At 39.5% G+C, this 17,130-nt stretch overlaps 1 protein-coding gene across 1 annotated transcript in view; it reads right to left on the reverse strand.

Moving 5' to 3' along the window:
* Positions 1–17,130, reverse strand: part of LOC140242761 (cilia- and flagella-associated protein 47-like) — a 55,952-nt gene that overhangs the window by 5,004 nt on the left and 33,818 nt on the right. Inside the window, exons 30-46 of the mRNA XM_072322520.1 lie at positions 14,543–14,640; positions 13,944–14,060; positions 11,881–12,015; positions 11,304–11,567; positions 10,729–11,002; positions 9,862–10,119; positions 8,519–8,980; positions 8,059–8,264; positions 7,453–7,596; positions 5,713–5,831; positions 5,025–5,231; positions 4,178–4,576; positions 3,529–3,748; positions 2,557–2,661; positions 2,025–2,181; positions 1,539–1,797; positions 30–298 (exon numbers count right to left, since the gene is read on the reverse strand). Coding sequence (XP_072178621.1) covers positions 30–298; positions 1,539–1,797; positions 2,025–2,181; positions 2,557–2,661; positions 3,529–3,748; positions 4,178–4,576; positions 5,025–5,231; positions 5,713–5,831; positions 7,453–7,596; positions 8,059–8,264; positions 8,519–8,980; positions 9,862–10,119; positions 10,729–11,002; positions 11,304–11,567; positions 11,881–12,015; positions 13,944–14,060; positions 14,543–14,640 — 3,693 coding nt within the window. The remainder of the gene's footprint in view (positions 1–29; positions 299–1,538; positions 1,798–2,024; positions 2,182–2,556; positions 2,662–3,528; positions 3,749–4,177; positions 4,577–5,024; positions 5,232–5,712; positions 5,832–7,452; positions 7,597–8,058; positions 8,265–8,518; positions 8,981–9,861; positions 10,120–10,728; positions 11,003–11,303; positions 11,568–11,880; positions 12,016–13,943; positions 14,061–14,542; positions 14,641–17,130) is intronic.

Raw genomic sequence — 17,130 nt, forward strand, 5'->3', positions numbered from 1 at the left:
AAGAGGAATGAATAATATTGGATTCTCACCTTCTCCAACAACCACACCATCATCATCCAAGCTGGGCTGAGCACCCTTTGGTGTGATAGCCCGTGTTTTCACCATGTGGTAGCTGCTGGCTGCACTAGGTACAGCACCTGTCAGTGAGACCTCAAGGCGTTCCTCAATGCGACTCCTGGCCTGGCAGCTGACCAAGGCACCTTGGTCTACCCTAGGCTGTGTCTCCGGGATGCCCTTGATGGGGTAGATCCAGCGGATGTCACGCAGCCCGCCATTCTTATCACGCCTATCTGCCATTCTGTTTTGAGAGACCACAATTTGATGAGTAAATATACCAAACGGTGTACAATTTCCAAAGGGTTTGAGGTGAACTAAAATAATTTACATGTGCATTGATTGGCTAGTTATGGCTTTATGTTATTGCTGATGTTTTATCCGTCTGTACTAGCTTACTTCATTATCTTCTCATGTCTGACTGGCTATTGTCAATCTCTTTGGCTTGGCTTAATTTGACTTTTTTTTTTGTTTGTATAATCATAAATCAAATGTCAAAGAGCTTCATCCCATAAATACAATGTATACCATTTGCCCTTGTGTTTTATGACATTCAATCAGCTTTGTGACAACTTTGTCCTTGACTTTATTTATGTATTCCTTACAAGTTAAAATGGCAAGAGTTTGGTGATTAAAATGCACAAACAGGTCATTATCCTGGTTTCACTCTCTTCTGTCACCTTATACTCCTTATTCCAGCATACAGTGTTGGCTTTGTGGTTAGTTTTCATTAGCCATTACTTGCCATTAATGGATCAGCTCTTCTTCCAAATTATACTTGAACAGCTAACTTTCAGAATCAAAGCAACTTTTGATTTCTGTAATAACAAGTTGATACTGGAGAAACAAATTATGATGCCTTCTCTTCATACTAATGTTAATATGAGTAAGTCAAAGTTACTTCATTCTCTGCTCTCAAGAGAAGGAATGGAACATACATTGTAATAAAGAAATATCTGTCATTCTCTGTTGTTTTCATGTCCCCTACAAATGCAAAACAACCCCCCCCCCCCAAAAAAAAAAAAAAAAATGAGTATAAAGACTGAATACGTGTACATTTATTGCTGCTCACATTCCTGAATTCTAAGGAATGTATAATACTCTATCACATTTCTTTCAATAAGTCAAATGGTTTACATTGTTCAGGCGAAATACAGCAAATCATAAAGACAGGGTGAAACAGTGAATAAAAGAACAAAAAAACAATAATCTACATATAGCTCTTAGAAATTATTTGGCCTGCAAAAATTTAATCTTGCAGAGATTGATGATTACCCCAAATGCCTGAAATCATATGGATCACTCAGATTATATTCAAATTAATTACATACACTGACCAAGTCAGAGATCAGTGACATCATAAACAGCAAAACTAATTTTGTGAAAGAATGAAAAATTCAAGAAATGCTCACAGCATATCTCAGTGGAAGGAATTAGAACCCAAAAGCACTATTGCACAGGTCCACAAATCTGAACTGGCTCACCTTCTTGCTGCTGGATGGTCAGGGTCAGAAGCAGGCAAGTAATCCCAGCTACCGCCATTTTCTCGTCGGATGGACACCAGACACATGGCTTCATGAAGACTCATTCGGTCAGGAGCAAAGGTTACTGGAATGTCCAGAGTGGCCTTGGGCCCCAGCTGAATGGCAGCTGTTCGCTTCAGCAGTAGACAGAAAGCGGAGTCCGTCTGGATGCGGTTCCGGTCCAGCCGTCCCTGGGCCTTCTCTGCCAGCTCAGTGTTATCTGCAACCAAAAATTGGGAGGGTTGTGAGCATGGCGTATCTAAACATTTGGCTTGAAGTATCTTGTATGTCTAGTCTGCAGTATCATAACAAAGCATGGTCAGCTACACACTGTTAACAGGCAGACGTAACACATAGTTAACAGTTAACAGTTAACAGTTAATAGTTAACATAACACATAGTTAACAGGCAGATTGACGGAAGGATATACACTAATTTATGTCTTACCGGTGAGCACCACGTCTACCAGGACATTTTCTGCTGTGGGATTCCTGAAGGGAATGATAAGAGATGTGTTTGAACCCAGAGTAGCACTGATGCTGACCGGGTCCAGAGGGGTTGGGGTGAGCCCTGTTCCAGATGCCACAAAAACCCAGTCACCAAGCTGAATGGAGGATGATAAGACAGCATTTAAACACCCTTAAAACATGTACTTCATTTAAGAGATTTATGCATACTATCTTAACTAACATACTTTCCACAGACAGATACATGTAAATTGCCCTGAGATGATTTCTGTCATTCATCACTACCACAAATATACTATTGAATAAAAAGCAGCTTTTTATGAACATTACCACTTCGAAAAGCAGGAGAACATTGTCTCCGTGTTTAACTTATGACAAATATGACAGAAAAGATATGTCCACCTCCTCCTCCTCCTCATCATCATCATCATCATCATTCTCTTCACCATCTTGCAATAGTGAAAACAAATAAAAAATAACTGAAGTGACTTTATAACCAATCTCTCCCATACCTGTTCACACTTAAAAGTTAACTTGGCTGTGTGATTGGCCTGACCCAAGGCTGATGGCATGAACTGAAGAGGGACGTCTTCAGTGGAGTGAGGTGCTAGGATGATCTATGAAGAGATCAAAGACACATAAAATTCAAGATAAAGACACAACACTTAAAACATACAATCTCGTATTTGGCCTCTTTGATAGAAACCAATCCCAAGCCTAGGATTCTTGCTTATGTTCCTCATCAGTACAAGATTACGGTACTTACTGGGTGATAATAGGGAGCTTTAGATTTTTGATGCACGGAAGTTCAAAGGAAAAAAACATGTTCTGAGCGTGCGCAGAAGCGCGCGTCAAGTCGATCTATTTTTAGCTTGCGTCGCCTGAGTTTTTCACTACGCGTTCTGGGCTATTTTTACGTCCGCACAGTTTGCAACGTAGAGAGTTACTTCATGCACCGATCATATGTGGGCGCGATTTTATTTTTTATATGTTGCGTCCCAGCGTAATCTAAAGCTATTTTTCAACGCGACGCAGGGGAGAGGAGAACGTCCAGAGCACTCGTCGTCTCAAACGTCCGCGCGTCAAAATCTAAAGCTCCCTAATAACAAACATTTACAACTCCCATTAAAAATCCCTGACTGATTTCACTGTGGTTTTAAAGCATTTACCATTGAAGCACATACACCACATTGAGTCCTCAATAATGTGACATTATCAAAGACTAGCTGTTATTTTCAGAAACAGATGCCACATTTTATCACACAGTATACATACGCCAGCTTTACTTATGTTGAGAAATATGAATAATTATCAAGGCAGTCATATTAACTAGTCACTTATTGCAAAGTTTATCAAAAGTGACCAATAGTCATTCAATTGTCTGGTGAAATGGTAAAAAAGAGAAAGGAAGACACATAAATCTACATGGTAGGATGGATTTGGTGCTGAATATTTTATTACCAGCCGTATCTTGGGACTCTCACCTTTCTGTCACAGTCCACTTCCAGTGTGAAGTTCTCTGGGTTGGAACAAGCTGGGCTGAGTTCAAGGGTTTCCTCTGTGGGATTGCTAAGGGGGATGAACTGGCGGCTCCATTTACCAAGCTCACACTCCATGTGGGGCAAAGTGGTAGGAGCAGGCGTCTCAGCAGTCAGGTTCAGGGAGTACCAGAATTCCCCTACTGTCTCATTCTGGAAGATTAGGCTGTGGGATGACAGAATTACCAAGAAACAAAGCTGGGTTAGAGGGGGGCAGGGCACATAGACAGCTGTGTAACAGCGTAAACTCCATTTCAAGCATTCTCTCTCTCTCCTTCAGATATTTCAGTACAATGTAATTTGAATATCATAAAACAATTGCTGCATTGGTAACCTTTACTTGATAGATTTTATCAAAACTTATTCTTAAATCTAAATTTTGTACAAAAGGTACTGAACAGAAGCAAAAAGTAGGAAGTGTATGCATTGAAGACTGGTCATCCAGCAATGTCCCTACAGGTCATGAAAGCATGCTACAATGTGTTAATAAGTAGGTTAGATAGCAGTGCAGCTTCAATTATAATAGCTGTACAATTCTACTTGTTTCATATTTAGGCTTCATTATAGAATTTCACTTCTGGACCAGTGTGCTCACCTTCCTGTGGATTTACCAACGATGGCTGGAGCAAAGACAAGTTGGTAGTACTTCTTCTGGGCTGGCTTCAGGGTGACAGTGGGCTCTCCTCTCAGCCCATCTCCCTCAATAGAGACATCAAATGTCAGCTCCTCCTTGGTCGGGTTAAAGATCTCTACCTCCATGAGGGAGGCAGACTGGGCCGCACATGTGATACCGATGACCCTCTCGGGCGGAGGAGGTGTGGCTTTCACCTCCAGAGAGAACCACACCCGGTAACCAAGGGTCTCCTCTCGCACCCTGCTGCCTGTTTGCTGGGATGACCCCACACTGCTAACAGAGGATTTGCCGCTGATGGGACGACGCCCTGCATCAGCATCTGGCTGGTCAGAGCTCATATCACTGTCCTCATCAGCATTTCTGTACATCACAAAGAAAACACACTATGTTGGTATACATGCTTATTCCCTTTTTATTCTCCAGAATTTTTTGTCAAACCAAAGATAGAATACCTGTTAAAATTGATCACTGAATTTATTACAGGATTTGATTCTTGATCATTTCACTTGATTGACAGAAATATAGCACAACGAATCACACAATCTTGTTTAGCTAACACTAATTTTGAATACTGACAGATGACAAGGAATCAATCAAACCAATCACTTGGCAATATATTAAATCACAGGTTTAATACAGGCAAATGGAACACATCAAATCAGGTTTGGGAAATTGGAAGAGCCTTTTGAAAAATATAAATGAAATAGCGAATAGAAGTACAAACTATTTAATGAGCTATAAAAAAAAAATGTGGTATACTCATACACGACAAATTTGTTGAGGGTAGACTTGAAAAACTGTCACAAACCTTAAATTCTGAGAGCTTCCGGCTATGAAGGACAGGATGCCTTCAAATTTGCCTCGTTTCCATGGTGATGCCACAATGGCATACTCTTCTTCCTTGCTGGGGAGGACTGTGACAGCTGCAGGCCCAGTGATGATGGGAAGATCACTCGCAGCCTTGTACACCATCTTCTTGCTTGTTACATTAGGAACACGGATGAGGCGCTTAACCCTGGTTGGTGTGATAGAAGGAAAGTGGAGCACATAATTATATGAATATATAAATATATGTATATTGATATTTCAATTTAAGTTTACTTTTGCATATTCATCTTTTCCTGTATTTGAATGTAAGTAAAATGATATGTGGCATACTAAATGGAGAATGCTGATATTAGAAAGCCTCTCAACAAATTATGCATGCATATGAAAGACATGCTAATTTCAGAATGGGGACATTATGATTGTAATGGTGAAAATTTTCATATGCATGGTGGTGATAATAATAATTAAAAAAAAATAATGATGATACAGATGACTATGATTATGGTGGTGATAGTGCTACATGATCATGAAGCTGATAGTACCGATGCCAATATAGCAAAATGATAATGACGATAATGAGAATGACGATAATCATGACACTTATACTTGAAATCACTGATGATCATGACAATGTTGATGATAGTGAAAATTGTGAGAATTAAACTTACTTTTGCCTTGCTTGACATTCAATGACCACATGATCTAGAGCTAGAGGTTTTTGACCCTCTCCCTTGAGGTTGAAATAGTGCTCTGTGCCATCATCTGTGTTCTGCATCATTAGTTTGCCCTGTGGGACAGACAAAACAAAGGCCATCAATGGAAAGACAAGACTTTCTATGTCCTGATGATTCCACTTTCCCAAAGTCTGTGAAAGGGGGATACAAGTTGAACAATCACTACTGTAAAACTCTCTTTCATTTTAGATTTCCAGTGATACACACCTCAACTGAAACTGAAAAGTAATTTACACAAATAATTCTGGATACCCAAAACAAAAAGAAAGCAAGAAAAAACAAAACAAAAATCTGAAAGCTATGCCATTTTTTTTTTTTTTTACCTCGTGCAATTTTCATCAATTGGTACAAAGACAAAATACCACTTAACTTTAACAAAATTATTGTGGATGTATAAGAACAATGTTTCTTTAAGCCATGTTGAAAAGAGAAAATATGGTTAGCAAAAGATGCATCAGAGAGATTGCTGAATAATCTACTGTGTATACCCACCGGAGTACCCAAAGTATTCTAGACACTAGGTATGCCACACAGTAAAGCTGTACTATTGCTGCTCAACTTAATGCTTGCAATTTTCAAGCTATACAAATCTAGTCTGGATGATTAACAAGAGGCAAGCAAACTTGAGGGAATCAGGTTTCAAATGTGTCCTTATGGCTACAGTCTCTGAATGCAGGAATTGATATACCGGGAAGCCTCACATTACACTATGAAACACCAAGACCAGTTACCACCAAATGCTTGTGAACAGTATTCACTGAAGCTGTTCTTATATGCATAGTGGACAATCATTGCTACTTCTATACACACTCATGTGGGTCAGCATCTATGAATATACAAACACTGAACTGTGTACTAAGCAAGCCAAAGACAGAGCAAGGGAGCTACTCACACCACAACACTCTGAGCCCCCTACCAAAACAAATAACACAAACATGAATGATTTGTTGGATTTGTCACTACTGAAGGCAACATGAACAATCTCAACAAGCAGCATTAACATGACTACATGTATTTTATGATTCAATTTCATGCAAGGCACTCGATTACTGTTCTACAGTGAAAATTCACAGTATCAAATTGAACTGTCACACTGTACACATCTACACAATGTAACCAGGGCATGCACGTCTTACGTACACATGTTATAGATGGCCCAAGATATTTCACTCCCCCTTTTCTTTTCTGAAAATAACGAGGGGTTGAAAGAGGAGAACAAAACAAAATGGTCTGTAACTCCAGTAGCCTACCTTCAATCAACATCGACATTATGTTTTCAAGAACATAAATCAACTCACTGTCTTTCTTCCAACATTTCCAGTATTTGACTTATGTATGAATACTCACATGTGAACAACAATGTAAGCACAACTTCACAGCATAGGCTGTCTCATGCTGCTCTAGTTTGAGAGTTTTGATTGGCCTAAAGCTTGTGGAAGCATCAATGAATTTAAGTTTTTACTGTGACTTTTGCAATTGACACCTGAATGTGGTTTGTATTTGATAGACAGTGGCTATATTGTAATGTGACAGGTTAAAAGTAAGCCTTACTACTGTAAATTTATTTTTCTCATTTTTATGAAATGCTTGATACTTCTTTTAAATACTAGTACACAAAAAATGCAGTTCTGTTGATTGTTTATACACATGGATACCTAGATCTAGTGGACTCACCATGATGAAAGATTCAAAGGTAGGTCTAAACATCAGAGGATAGTGTGTGGTCTGCATGGCTTTGGCCAGTATAAAGGGTGGTCCATGGAAGCCTTGCCCATCAATAGTAGCCTTCAAAGGCCAGTCTATGCTGGTCTGGTTCACCTGATGGAAAAATAGCAATGAAAAATATCTTTGATACACTGTCAGAGGTTAACTCATAATACAATATTGTACTCATTTAATATGGATAGTTGATTTTCGTGAGAGCTGAAGCTGGTTGATGGTTGCTATCATCTGGTATAAATTCTGTTTGTCAGCCGTTCAAAAAAATAACGCATCACCATTAACTGCAACACCTGATATCCTCACTAACATTGTTTCCCCATCAAACAGCATATAAGTCAACTGAAAATTCTCATCTTGTTCAAAATAAAAGAAAAATAGGACTACGCTATACACACATACACATGTGAACACTAAAAAAAAATGGAAATGTTGTGCAGAGAACTTTGTAAACAGTATATCCTGATAGGATTATCCACACACAAGAAAAAAAAAATTGAAAACAGAAAGCCTAATTTCAGGCCAGTCAGCCAATGCAGATTTCATTCCAAACTGACTTACAATAGGAATATCCTGAGACACTGATTGGTGAACAGGCGCTGTGAATTCAATCTGGGCTACGGTCCCCTCGGGATTGACTGTGCACTCTATCTGGTAGACTCGGATGTCATTAGGAGAGCGAAGTACAACACGGCAAGGGTAGTGACCAGCCCCCTTAGGAGTGAAGCGGATGGGGAGAGGGATGACACCATCATCCATGACGACACCTGCATTGGTGTGTGATGATATGAAATGGAAGAGACAAAAGGGTAGGATATTATGATTGAATCATTGAACTTTCATTCAGATGGGCATAAAAGAAAACCATGACACATTGAAACATGTTTTCTCTTAAACATTTGGAAAAACAAGATTGTTCTTGCACACTCCTGCTAAAGCACCATCATAAAATGAAGGGTTTATGGAATCAAAAGCAGACAGATCTACACAACCTTTAGAGATTGGTGCTTCAATATCTCACCTGATGACCCCACAAGTCCAGCTGCTGACCTTTCAACCCTGTGACCATTCCTCACCACATCCCCAGCTGACTTGGGCTTCTTGGCAAGGGGCGAGGGGATGAAGAAATGCATGGGAGCTTCAAAGAACTTTGAGTTGACTTCCACCGAGAAGCGTGTTCCCTCTGGCTTCTGATCCTGTTTGGTGTTGAATATGACAGCTGACTGGCTCTTGGTGATAATGTGGTCATCCGTGAGTCCCAGCGCTGCAATGGCAGCTGTGACGGAGCCACTGGCCAGGGTTCCCGTCAGCTGTCGCCGGCGAATCTCGGCATCTGACATGCGCTGCTGAGCAGCGATGACGAGGGCTCTCTCTCTGGCAGCGTTGGTTGTGGGTATCATGAGTTCCTCATTTAAGACTGTATTACTGTCGCAACGCCAGTAGATGATCCGATCATCTCCTCCATATAGGCCACGCCCACTCCCTGTAATAGTCATTGATTTTAATATGATATCTTCTGCAATTAACAGAATAACATAAAATTCATCATCTCTAAATTGAATACAGAAATAGACTTGATCCAAATTAATGATATATGAGAAACATGACTTTCATATCTTTATTGTAGTGACTTGGCTGAAATTTCACACTAAGGATCAAATGAGCCATAGAAACCAATGTCTAACAGCCACTTAGGACTTCAATACACAGTATGGTATCTATCATGACATTATCCCCCTAGAAGACTACACAATATAACACACATTGCAATTGCTCGTACTGTATGAATCTCATTAGCACACTATTAGTGCAATAACACATGGACACTGTCAGTGAATCACAGCTACAATGATATTTTAGAACAATACTGTAAAAGTGGAAATTTTCGCGGTGTTGAAATTTTCGCGCATTTCGCGCAACCAGAAACTAGCGCGAAAATAAAAACACGCGAATATTTTTGCTTGCCATACGTTCCTGTGCGTGATGTCTTGATTCCGCGGAATTAAAAGCACGCAAAACTCTTCTGACCCGGCCTAGCGCGAAAAATTAGTCGCGCGAAAATATCCACTTTTACAGTACATGACTCTCTTTGTAGGTAGTCGGTAACTGACAAATCACATACAAAAACTTCTTGGCATTTGATGGCAAACATTGTCAAACCTCACACATGGAGTACGTAATTGATACCGTAACTTTATCACCATTGACTGCACTCAAAAGCTTCATTGTGTTGTATAAACATTTCTGCTGCCAAAAATGTTATTTTACACTCTCCACTGTAATTCCCCGAGTGTATTCCCATTGCTTACATAAAAGCAATGAAATACTATATTGAGCATATGGACAGGGCAAACAATCACTAACCAGCTGCAGCAGCACTGCTGATCCTGATGCTGTGCTTGGTAGGGACATAGGGGAGCTGGGCAGGGAGAGGCAGTGAGGCTGTGGCCTCCACTGAGTACAGGAACTCCCCAGCATGCTCACTGATGAAGAGGACGGAGCACTGACGCCGACCCGTGTAGAAAGGCAGAAAGTCAATGGTGACGATGCCAGAGCCTTCACCCTCCAGAAAGATAGATTGTTCACAGCAGAAGAAGGACCCAATGGAACCACTTGTCTCCTCTGCAGTTTACATGGAGGAAATAATGGGTGTAATTCAAACTGTATACAAAATATTTCTAGATATGTACTATCAAAACTAAATGTATTTGACATATTTGATGATGCTGGGATCTTTTTATCATGGGGTGAAGGAAAATGAATAAGTTCGTATTTCATTGTTGCCCATGGAATTTCACTGCATTTTCACAGATATGCATACTTATGCAGTCAATTGATAATCAATGGGCACTTACCTATACACAAATAACTTTTCATATTACAACATGCTACATTTATAAATACAAACAAAAAGTAGTTTATAGTGCAATATATTTAGTAGTATCATGGTGTACATGTAATAATATGAGACACTGAACATGTTACAACTGCTACTGCATCAAAGCTGTTTACAATGACCATCTTTCTATCATGGCCACATTTCGTGTTTCTATAGAGCAGTCGTTGCAGAGAGGTTTGACTGTACTTAACAAGTTTACACTTGCATCAAAGAAACAGCTTGAAAGAAAGACTATAAATTTCATCTATTCCTCAATTACTAATCTGTGAAAAAAAAAAGAATACGAAGAGGAAAAAAATTATAAAACGGACAAAGAATATGCAAGAACTCACGCTCCAGCAAGTCTAGGTCTGAAGCGTGCTCTTCCACTTTTGGTGGGGAAGGTGTTCGCTCCTTCTTCTGTCCATGATCGGTCTTGGAGCGAATCTTCTTGGGGGCACCCTTGCTGTTCTTCAGGAGCCCCTTCTGCTTGGTGTCACTGCCAGGGAAGGGTGTCTTGGCCTCTACTAGGACAATGCGGAACTCACCAGACTCCTTGAATGGATTAACGACAGCCAGGTCCACTTTCTGCAGCTCAAAACATGGTGACTCGCACTTGATGGTAGCCTGCAGGAGAAAAGTAGAAGAGATTTCATTTGGCTTGATGTCTCCAGCCAGACTACCCTGCTACCTTACACAAACTCTGCATGACATATCTGAAGACAAATTAACATATATGACATACATGTAACAGGGAATAGTATACAATGGAAAACTTTTCCGTTTTTGATATTTTATGTCTCTTGTACACATGAGAATAACTTCTAGATTCTTGTTACTTGCAGAACAAAAGTGGTTAAAGGTACAAGAAGTCATGTCTATGAGCGCTACAAAATGCTAAGTAAATAGCAACCCCATTTCAACTCACAGTGGGTGATATGTTGTCGATAGAGGTGCGCAGGTTAAACACCAGGGTGGTGCCACAGCCAGCCCCAGTCCGACGCCCAACAAGAACCAGGACAGCCTCAGCAGGTCGCAGGAAGCGGCTGGTGAATTCTATGGGAAGGTCCTGTTTGCCCTTGGGCTGGATGAGCACCTGGCTGCCCCGGGGTAAGATAAAGTCCCGCGCATCACGGCCAGCAACCATGGCATGGTAGGTCAGTGGCTTGTTGCTAGGGTTGGTGAGCCGCACCTGAAACAGATTGTAGCATCAAACACATTCTCATAGCGATCTCTTTAATATGAATTTTACAAACAAGCCAATAAACTTTACAATAGTAGTTCAAGACCAATGCAAAGCAAACCCATAAAAGCCTCTTTATATTGTCACCAGTGAATTTGAAAAATACAACAACACATCAACATAAGATTTACCACATATATATGATAATGCAAATAAAGAAAAAGAACGACTGGGAAATACGATAAGGATAAAGAACTGCATTTCAAATGAGGTAAAGAAGAGTTGAAGTGCAAGTTTGGCTTCATTTCAGATTCAAGCTTACCTGTCTTGCCACCGTAGCATGTAGGGATCCTGTGAACTCCACAGATGTCTTGGGCATGTATTGGGGCAACCTCTGGTAGAGGTGTTGACACAGCAGCATGAGAGATATGGGGTTGGGATCTGTGATGTCAATAGCCTGCAACACACATGGAAACAAGATTACAACAAATCATCAAGGATACCATGCTATATACCACTTCAGATTAATGGTACGCAGCACAATAGAAAATACCTGTAACATGTCATAATTATCATTACACTTTAATTACCCACTTAAGACTGCTAAAAGGAAAAATAATCCTTTTTTATTCATGAAGTGATGCCCTCATATTTCCTCATCATGCAGATAATGTATGGGAACTCAAAAGCTAGTTCAAAATTTGCTCATTTGCTGACTGAGTCCGGATGACATGTACAAATTACACATTTGGGTTGAATGAAGCAAGTTAAAGAACAACAACAAAAGCTCATTAGGGCTCTAGGGCCATAAAATAGTCATTATTATATCCCTCATGTAAAGTTTCTTGCAATATGATTGTGCAGAGCACGAAAAAAGTGTAGTTTTACTAGCTATCTATGAGCAGCTGGATGCGATGCAAAGGCATACTATCTAGCGTGATATAGTACATATGGGAATCCACGATCTGCACGCAATTGTGATTGTGTGATAGATATATAAATTTCTCACATGAGAATGTACGCAGTGCACATAGTAGCGATGCTTGCATGCTAGCGACAGTGGCTAGCAAGCGCGGTGCCGATGGCATCACAGAAATATGTGGTGCGATGGCGTACTTGTGTGTGTGAACAATGCAGTTCAGCTCAATTGACAAAGTGACTGCTTCAAGTAACGGCAGAATTTCGTAAATTGCAGCAGAAGTACAACATATCAGGTACGGTTTAGGAATTATTTTAATAAACTAAAACCGATTTTGAAGATGATCTGGATAACGAAGCCACTTTAGGCCTACTTATAGTCCTGGAACTCCTTCTCTCGGAGTTCTACGCTGTGACACTCGTAGGAATCAACTACGATTTAGTACACGGTGGCCCATACATACAGCGCAGCGCTAGCGGTGTCGTTTGCTATGCGCTGCATGCACTGCTGCACTGCCACGGTCTAGATTTAACATTAAGCCCGCACATTTCCAAAAGGGAACCTTGTCATCACTCAGTAAAATGCTCAAGAGGGATATAAAACAAATATCTACTGTTTTCTTTCGGGTGATGGTAGAACTATTTGCCCTCTGTGATTTCTCAACAGTGCCATGTCCCTCGACTTCATCTCGGGACATAGCACTGTTGAGAAATCACCTCGGTGCAAATAGTTTTACCATCTCCCTCTGTAGCAGTCGAAATTTGTATACTGCGAATGCAATAGTTGAAATGAATGAGTACTAAGTGGAACTAGCTCTAGGTGCATTGAAGAAACAATGACATTATGCCTTTGATGAGTCTGAAACCTATGGTATATGAGCATTTGTACCACGGAAGGCCACCGCACGTACACTGTACGACTTTTAGTCACACGACTGACTGACGTGTGTGACTGAAAGTCGTATAGTGTGCGGTGGCCTTTAGCTAGATGAATCACAGGCAGTTGTCAGCACTGAATGGTTCATAAAAACTGATTAAGAGAAAAAAAAATCAGTGACAAATTTACACTCACATTTTCTCTTTCTCTAAAAAAAGAAAGAAAGAGAAAGTTGCATCTACGGATCACTGTTTTAAATGTGAAAAATACCGAAATTGTAAATAAAATAAGAACTAAGAGAGTCATAGTGAGTCTATATATATCACACTGGTTTGGAAATATTTGCAACACAATATCAGTGGCGAAAGAAAAACAAATGCAATTATATCAAATAGGCAATGTCTACACATGAGACAATGAGTACACATGTGTAAAATTAGAAAGTCACCCATCATTGCAGGCCCTCACATATTCAATCAACATCTCACATTTAGCGAATCATCTCCAGCAGAGATTGCATACTGAAAACTCCACAAGAACGTGAAAGCCCATGTGTAACATAATATCTACATAATAAGATTATTGCTCACCTGAATGTCATAATCCAATCCAATGAATCTGAATGCAGTGACCACTTTGAGAGCATTGTGAAGGCACTGCTCAGCTGTAGATGGGTGTGTGTACATACCCTGCAGGTGGGTCTTGATCTGCAAAAGGGGGAGCAATATTGTATATTCAACAAAACATCTATTAACAATAATATGGGGACAAATTATATGGACAACAGCAGAGCTAAAAGTGGGTGAGTGGGAAACCAGAGCAGGTACTCTTAGCCTCTACGAAATTATATCTAGGAAATCATTTCAAGCATTATGAGGAGGAGGAAGCATACTTAGAGTAAGAAGTATGCATTATTTTTTTACTTATTATGCAGTTGTAGGGGGAAGACACTAAGTGAGCTATGGTGCCTTGTCACTTTGAAAGAGGAATCAACTAAGGAAGCACAAACAATGAACATGTGGCCTCCTCTAGGTAGTGCTATCTGGATGTGTACAGATATGCATTCCAATGACAGTACAAAGGTATGTTTTGAGGGAAAATGTTACATGCGCCAATCTATCATCTAAATGTTGCCAAAATCATACTGTGAAACTGGAAGTAAGAGAATTGACATGTAGAATCTACTCACCAGAAATGGTACGTGTGCAGCCAGGACTGCGGCTAGGACAAGACCATCCAGAAGATCATAATCAAAGTTGACCACCCAGCGGGATGGAGGAACACCACCTGTCAGACAGAAATATGTGTGTTCAAACACCAGTCAGTATCTTTGTTTGCAATGATAGTTACATTTTGATATTTGTGCATTTGGTTCTATTAAATTTGCTTGAGAATGACTGCATGAGATAGAGTATAAAAGTCAAATAATGGCTCACTTACATTCCTATTTTATTTCATTTTTGAATATTTTATTCCCATTTGATGTCAATCTGTGCTCTTTCAACACTACTGTACATTCTCAAATGGGTCATGGAATGCTTGCAATTTGATTGGTCACTGACTGCATGCATTTTTTTTTTTCAGTCGTGCCGTTTTCCATAATCATGCATCCAGTAACTGCCAAATGCATGATTTTTCCATGCATCCAGTAAACCATATTCAGCACACAGTTCAGACAATTATTTTCACAAATTTCTGACCCATTTTATGAATTAGATGACTCACACAGGTTCTTATTGTGGGTGAGTAGCAATTGTGTACACATAGTAACTCTGAATTATCCAGACCTGCTCAGTTAATATTCTTCATGGGTTCAAACAATTCAGAGGTGCACGAGTACTTTCTGCACACAATTCCTACCGACCCACTCAAACCTGTGAGTCATTTGTATATTGTAAATTATTACGACAGTAAGATTAAAATAAGTTTCTATATTGCAGCTGCCTTACAATATCAATTAAGAGCATATCATTTCTTGCTCCAACTCCAACCTGTCACAGGAAACAGTTACCTGGCAATTTGATAGAATATCCAGTGTTTTATTGGTAATGTCATGATGATATGAGCTACCGTATGAAACTTGTGGATTTTTCAAACATCCCTCCAAAAAATTCGGTACTTATGAATTTCTCAAATAAATGCACCAATGTTTGTAGCATAAAAGTGCATAAAATGCATAAAAGTTTCTACATAACGTGGAAAGATGAAATAAACAACAAGCAACACATTGTTGCAATGTAACTTTGATCCTACAGCTGCCAAGATATGAAAGTACGTACATAAGAAGTACTCAAACTAAGACATCTATTTAACACTCATTGACTACAAGCCAAAATAACTCTGCGAAGTAGTAATTCGGGAAGAGGTTGGGATGAAGCAAGTGGAGAAAGGACACAAAACAGATGTTCTCTCGCACATCAAGTCAGTTATTTGTGTGCACTGTAGAAAAACAATTATGGGCAATTTTCCTAATGCCTAGGGATAACTGAAGGCAATAAAGAACTCCAGAATATGCAGGACTAGCTAGACTACAGAAGCACATCTTGAAGCCGTAGACTGCCACTCATAGTTCATTATTTCTAACCAGACTATTTACATCAATCCTACACCTGCTATTTCTACACTAGATATAACACAAAGACATTAAAAAACAGGAGACTGAGAGCCCCACTTCCTCATACAAGGTAAGAAAGTATGAAAGACGGCTACCATTCAAGCAAGACTATGTCCCTTGTGAATTTCACAATACTGAAAGCAACACCAGGACCAATAATTGAAAGCTAACTGGAACACTGTCGTGTGATGAGCCATCATGATCCAGTTCTTATTTTTTCTTTCTTTTATAACTCTCTCTCTCTCTCTTTATTACATGTGAACATGTGTACACATGTATGTACATATGTATATTTGGATGTTCCATATGTATGCATGAATTTGTATGTGCATCTGTTTGTATGAATGTGTGCTATATGCATGACTGTAGTATGTATGTAAGAACATTTATGTGTGTCTGTCTGTATGTATGTATTTATGTATGTATAAACATTTGCGCATGTCCATGAATAACATGAATATGATAGATATGGCTGAAAAATGATTGCTTAATACACCCCATCAATTTATACTGAAAAAAACAAAAAAACAAAAAAAAAAGCAATGTTCCAATGTTGTTGCTGAAAAAAAAAAAATCTGCAAGCTGTTACTGGGATGCAGTCACAAAGCATGGTCAAACCCTCCACCGCTATATCAAGAACATCAACCTCTTACTGTTATGTACTGTAGAGTAAATAATGGGGATTAACAACAGAGGTTTTTATTCAATTAGCACAGAGTACAGTGGGGGGGGGGGGGGTGGTCAAGATACAAAAGTATTATATGCAATATATACCTGTATACATAAGCATTAGATACAGAGGTTAAAATTGTAAAACTATGTTAACACTGCTGACTGCAGATAGGAATTGGAGTTGGGTAGCAGCAATTATGTGAGATAGTGTCAGGATAGGGGTGTCATGGTATAATTGTTTATAAAAAGATCTTGAACAGTCTCATGCATATACCTGGAGGGGCATTGTACAACTGCAGTAAGGCTAGAACAGTTTCAGGAAAATTAGAAGAGAAGAAAAACATTCCAAATATTATATCGGTGTTGCTTTTAAGTGAGTAGAAAAAGATGGAGTGACATGCAAAATTTCTTTCATAAATACAAAAATAATTTCTTATCATGAAGATTAACCCATCAATCCAAAACTAGAGATAAAAATATTATTGATAGGA

The sequence above is a fragment of the Diadema setosum genome, chromosome 19 (genome assembly GCF_964275005.1).
Source record: "Diadema setosum chromosome 19, eeDiaSeto1, whole genome shotgun sequence".
In the NCBI taxonomy this organism is placed as follows: Eukaryota; Metazoa; Echinodermata; class Echinoidea; order Diadematoida; family Diadematidae; genus Diadema; species Diadema setosum.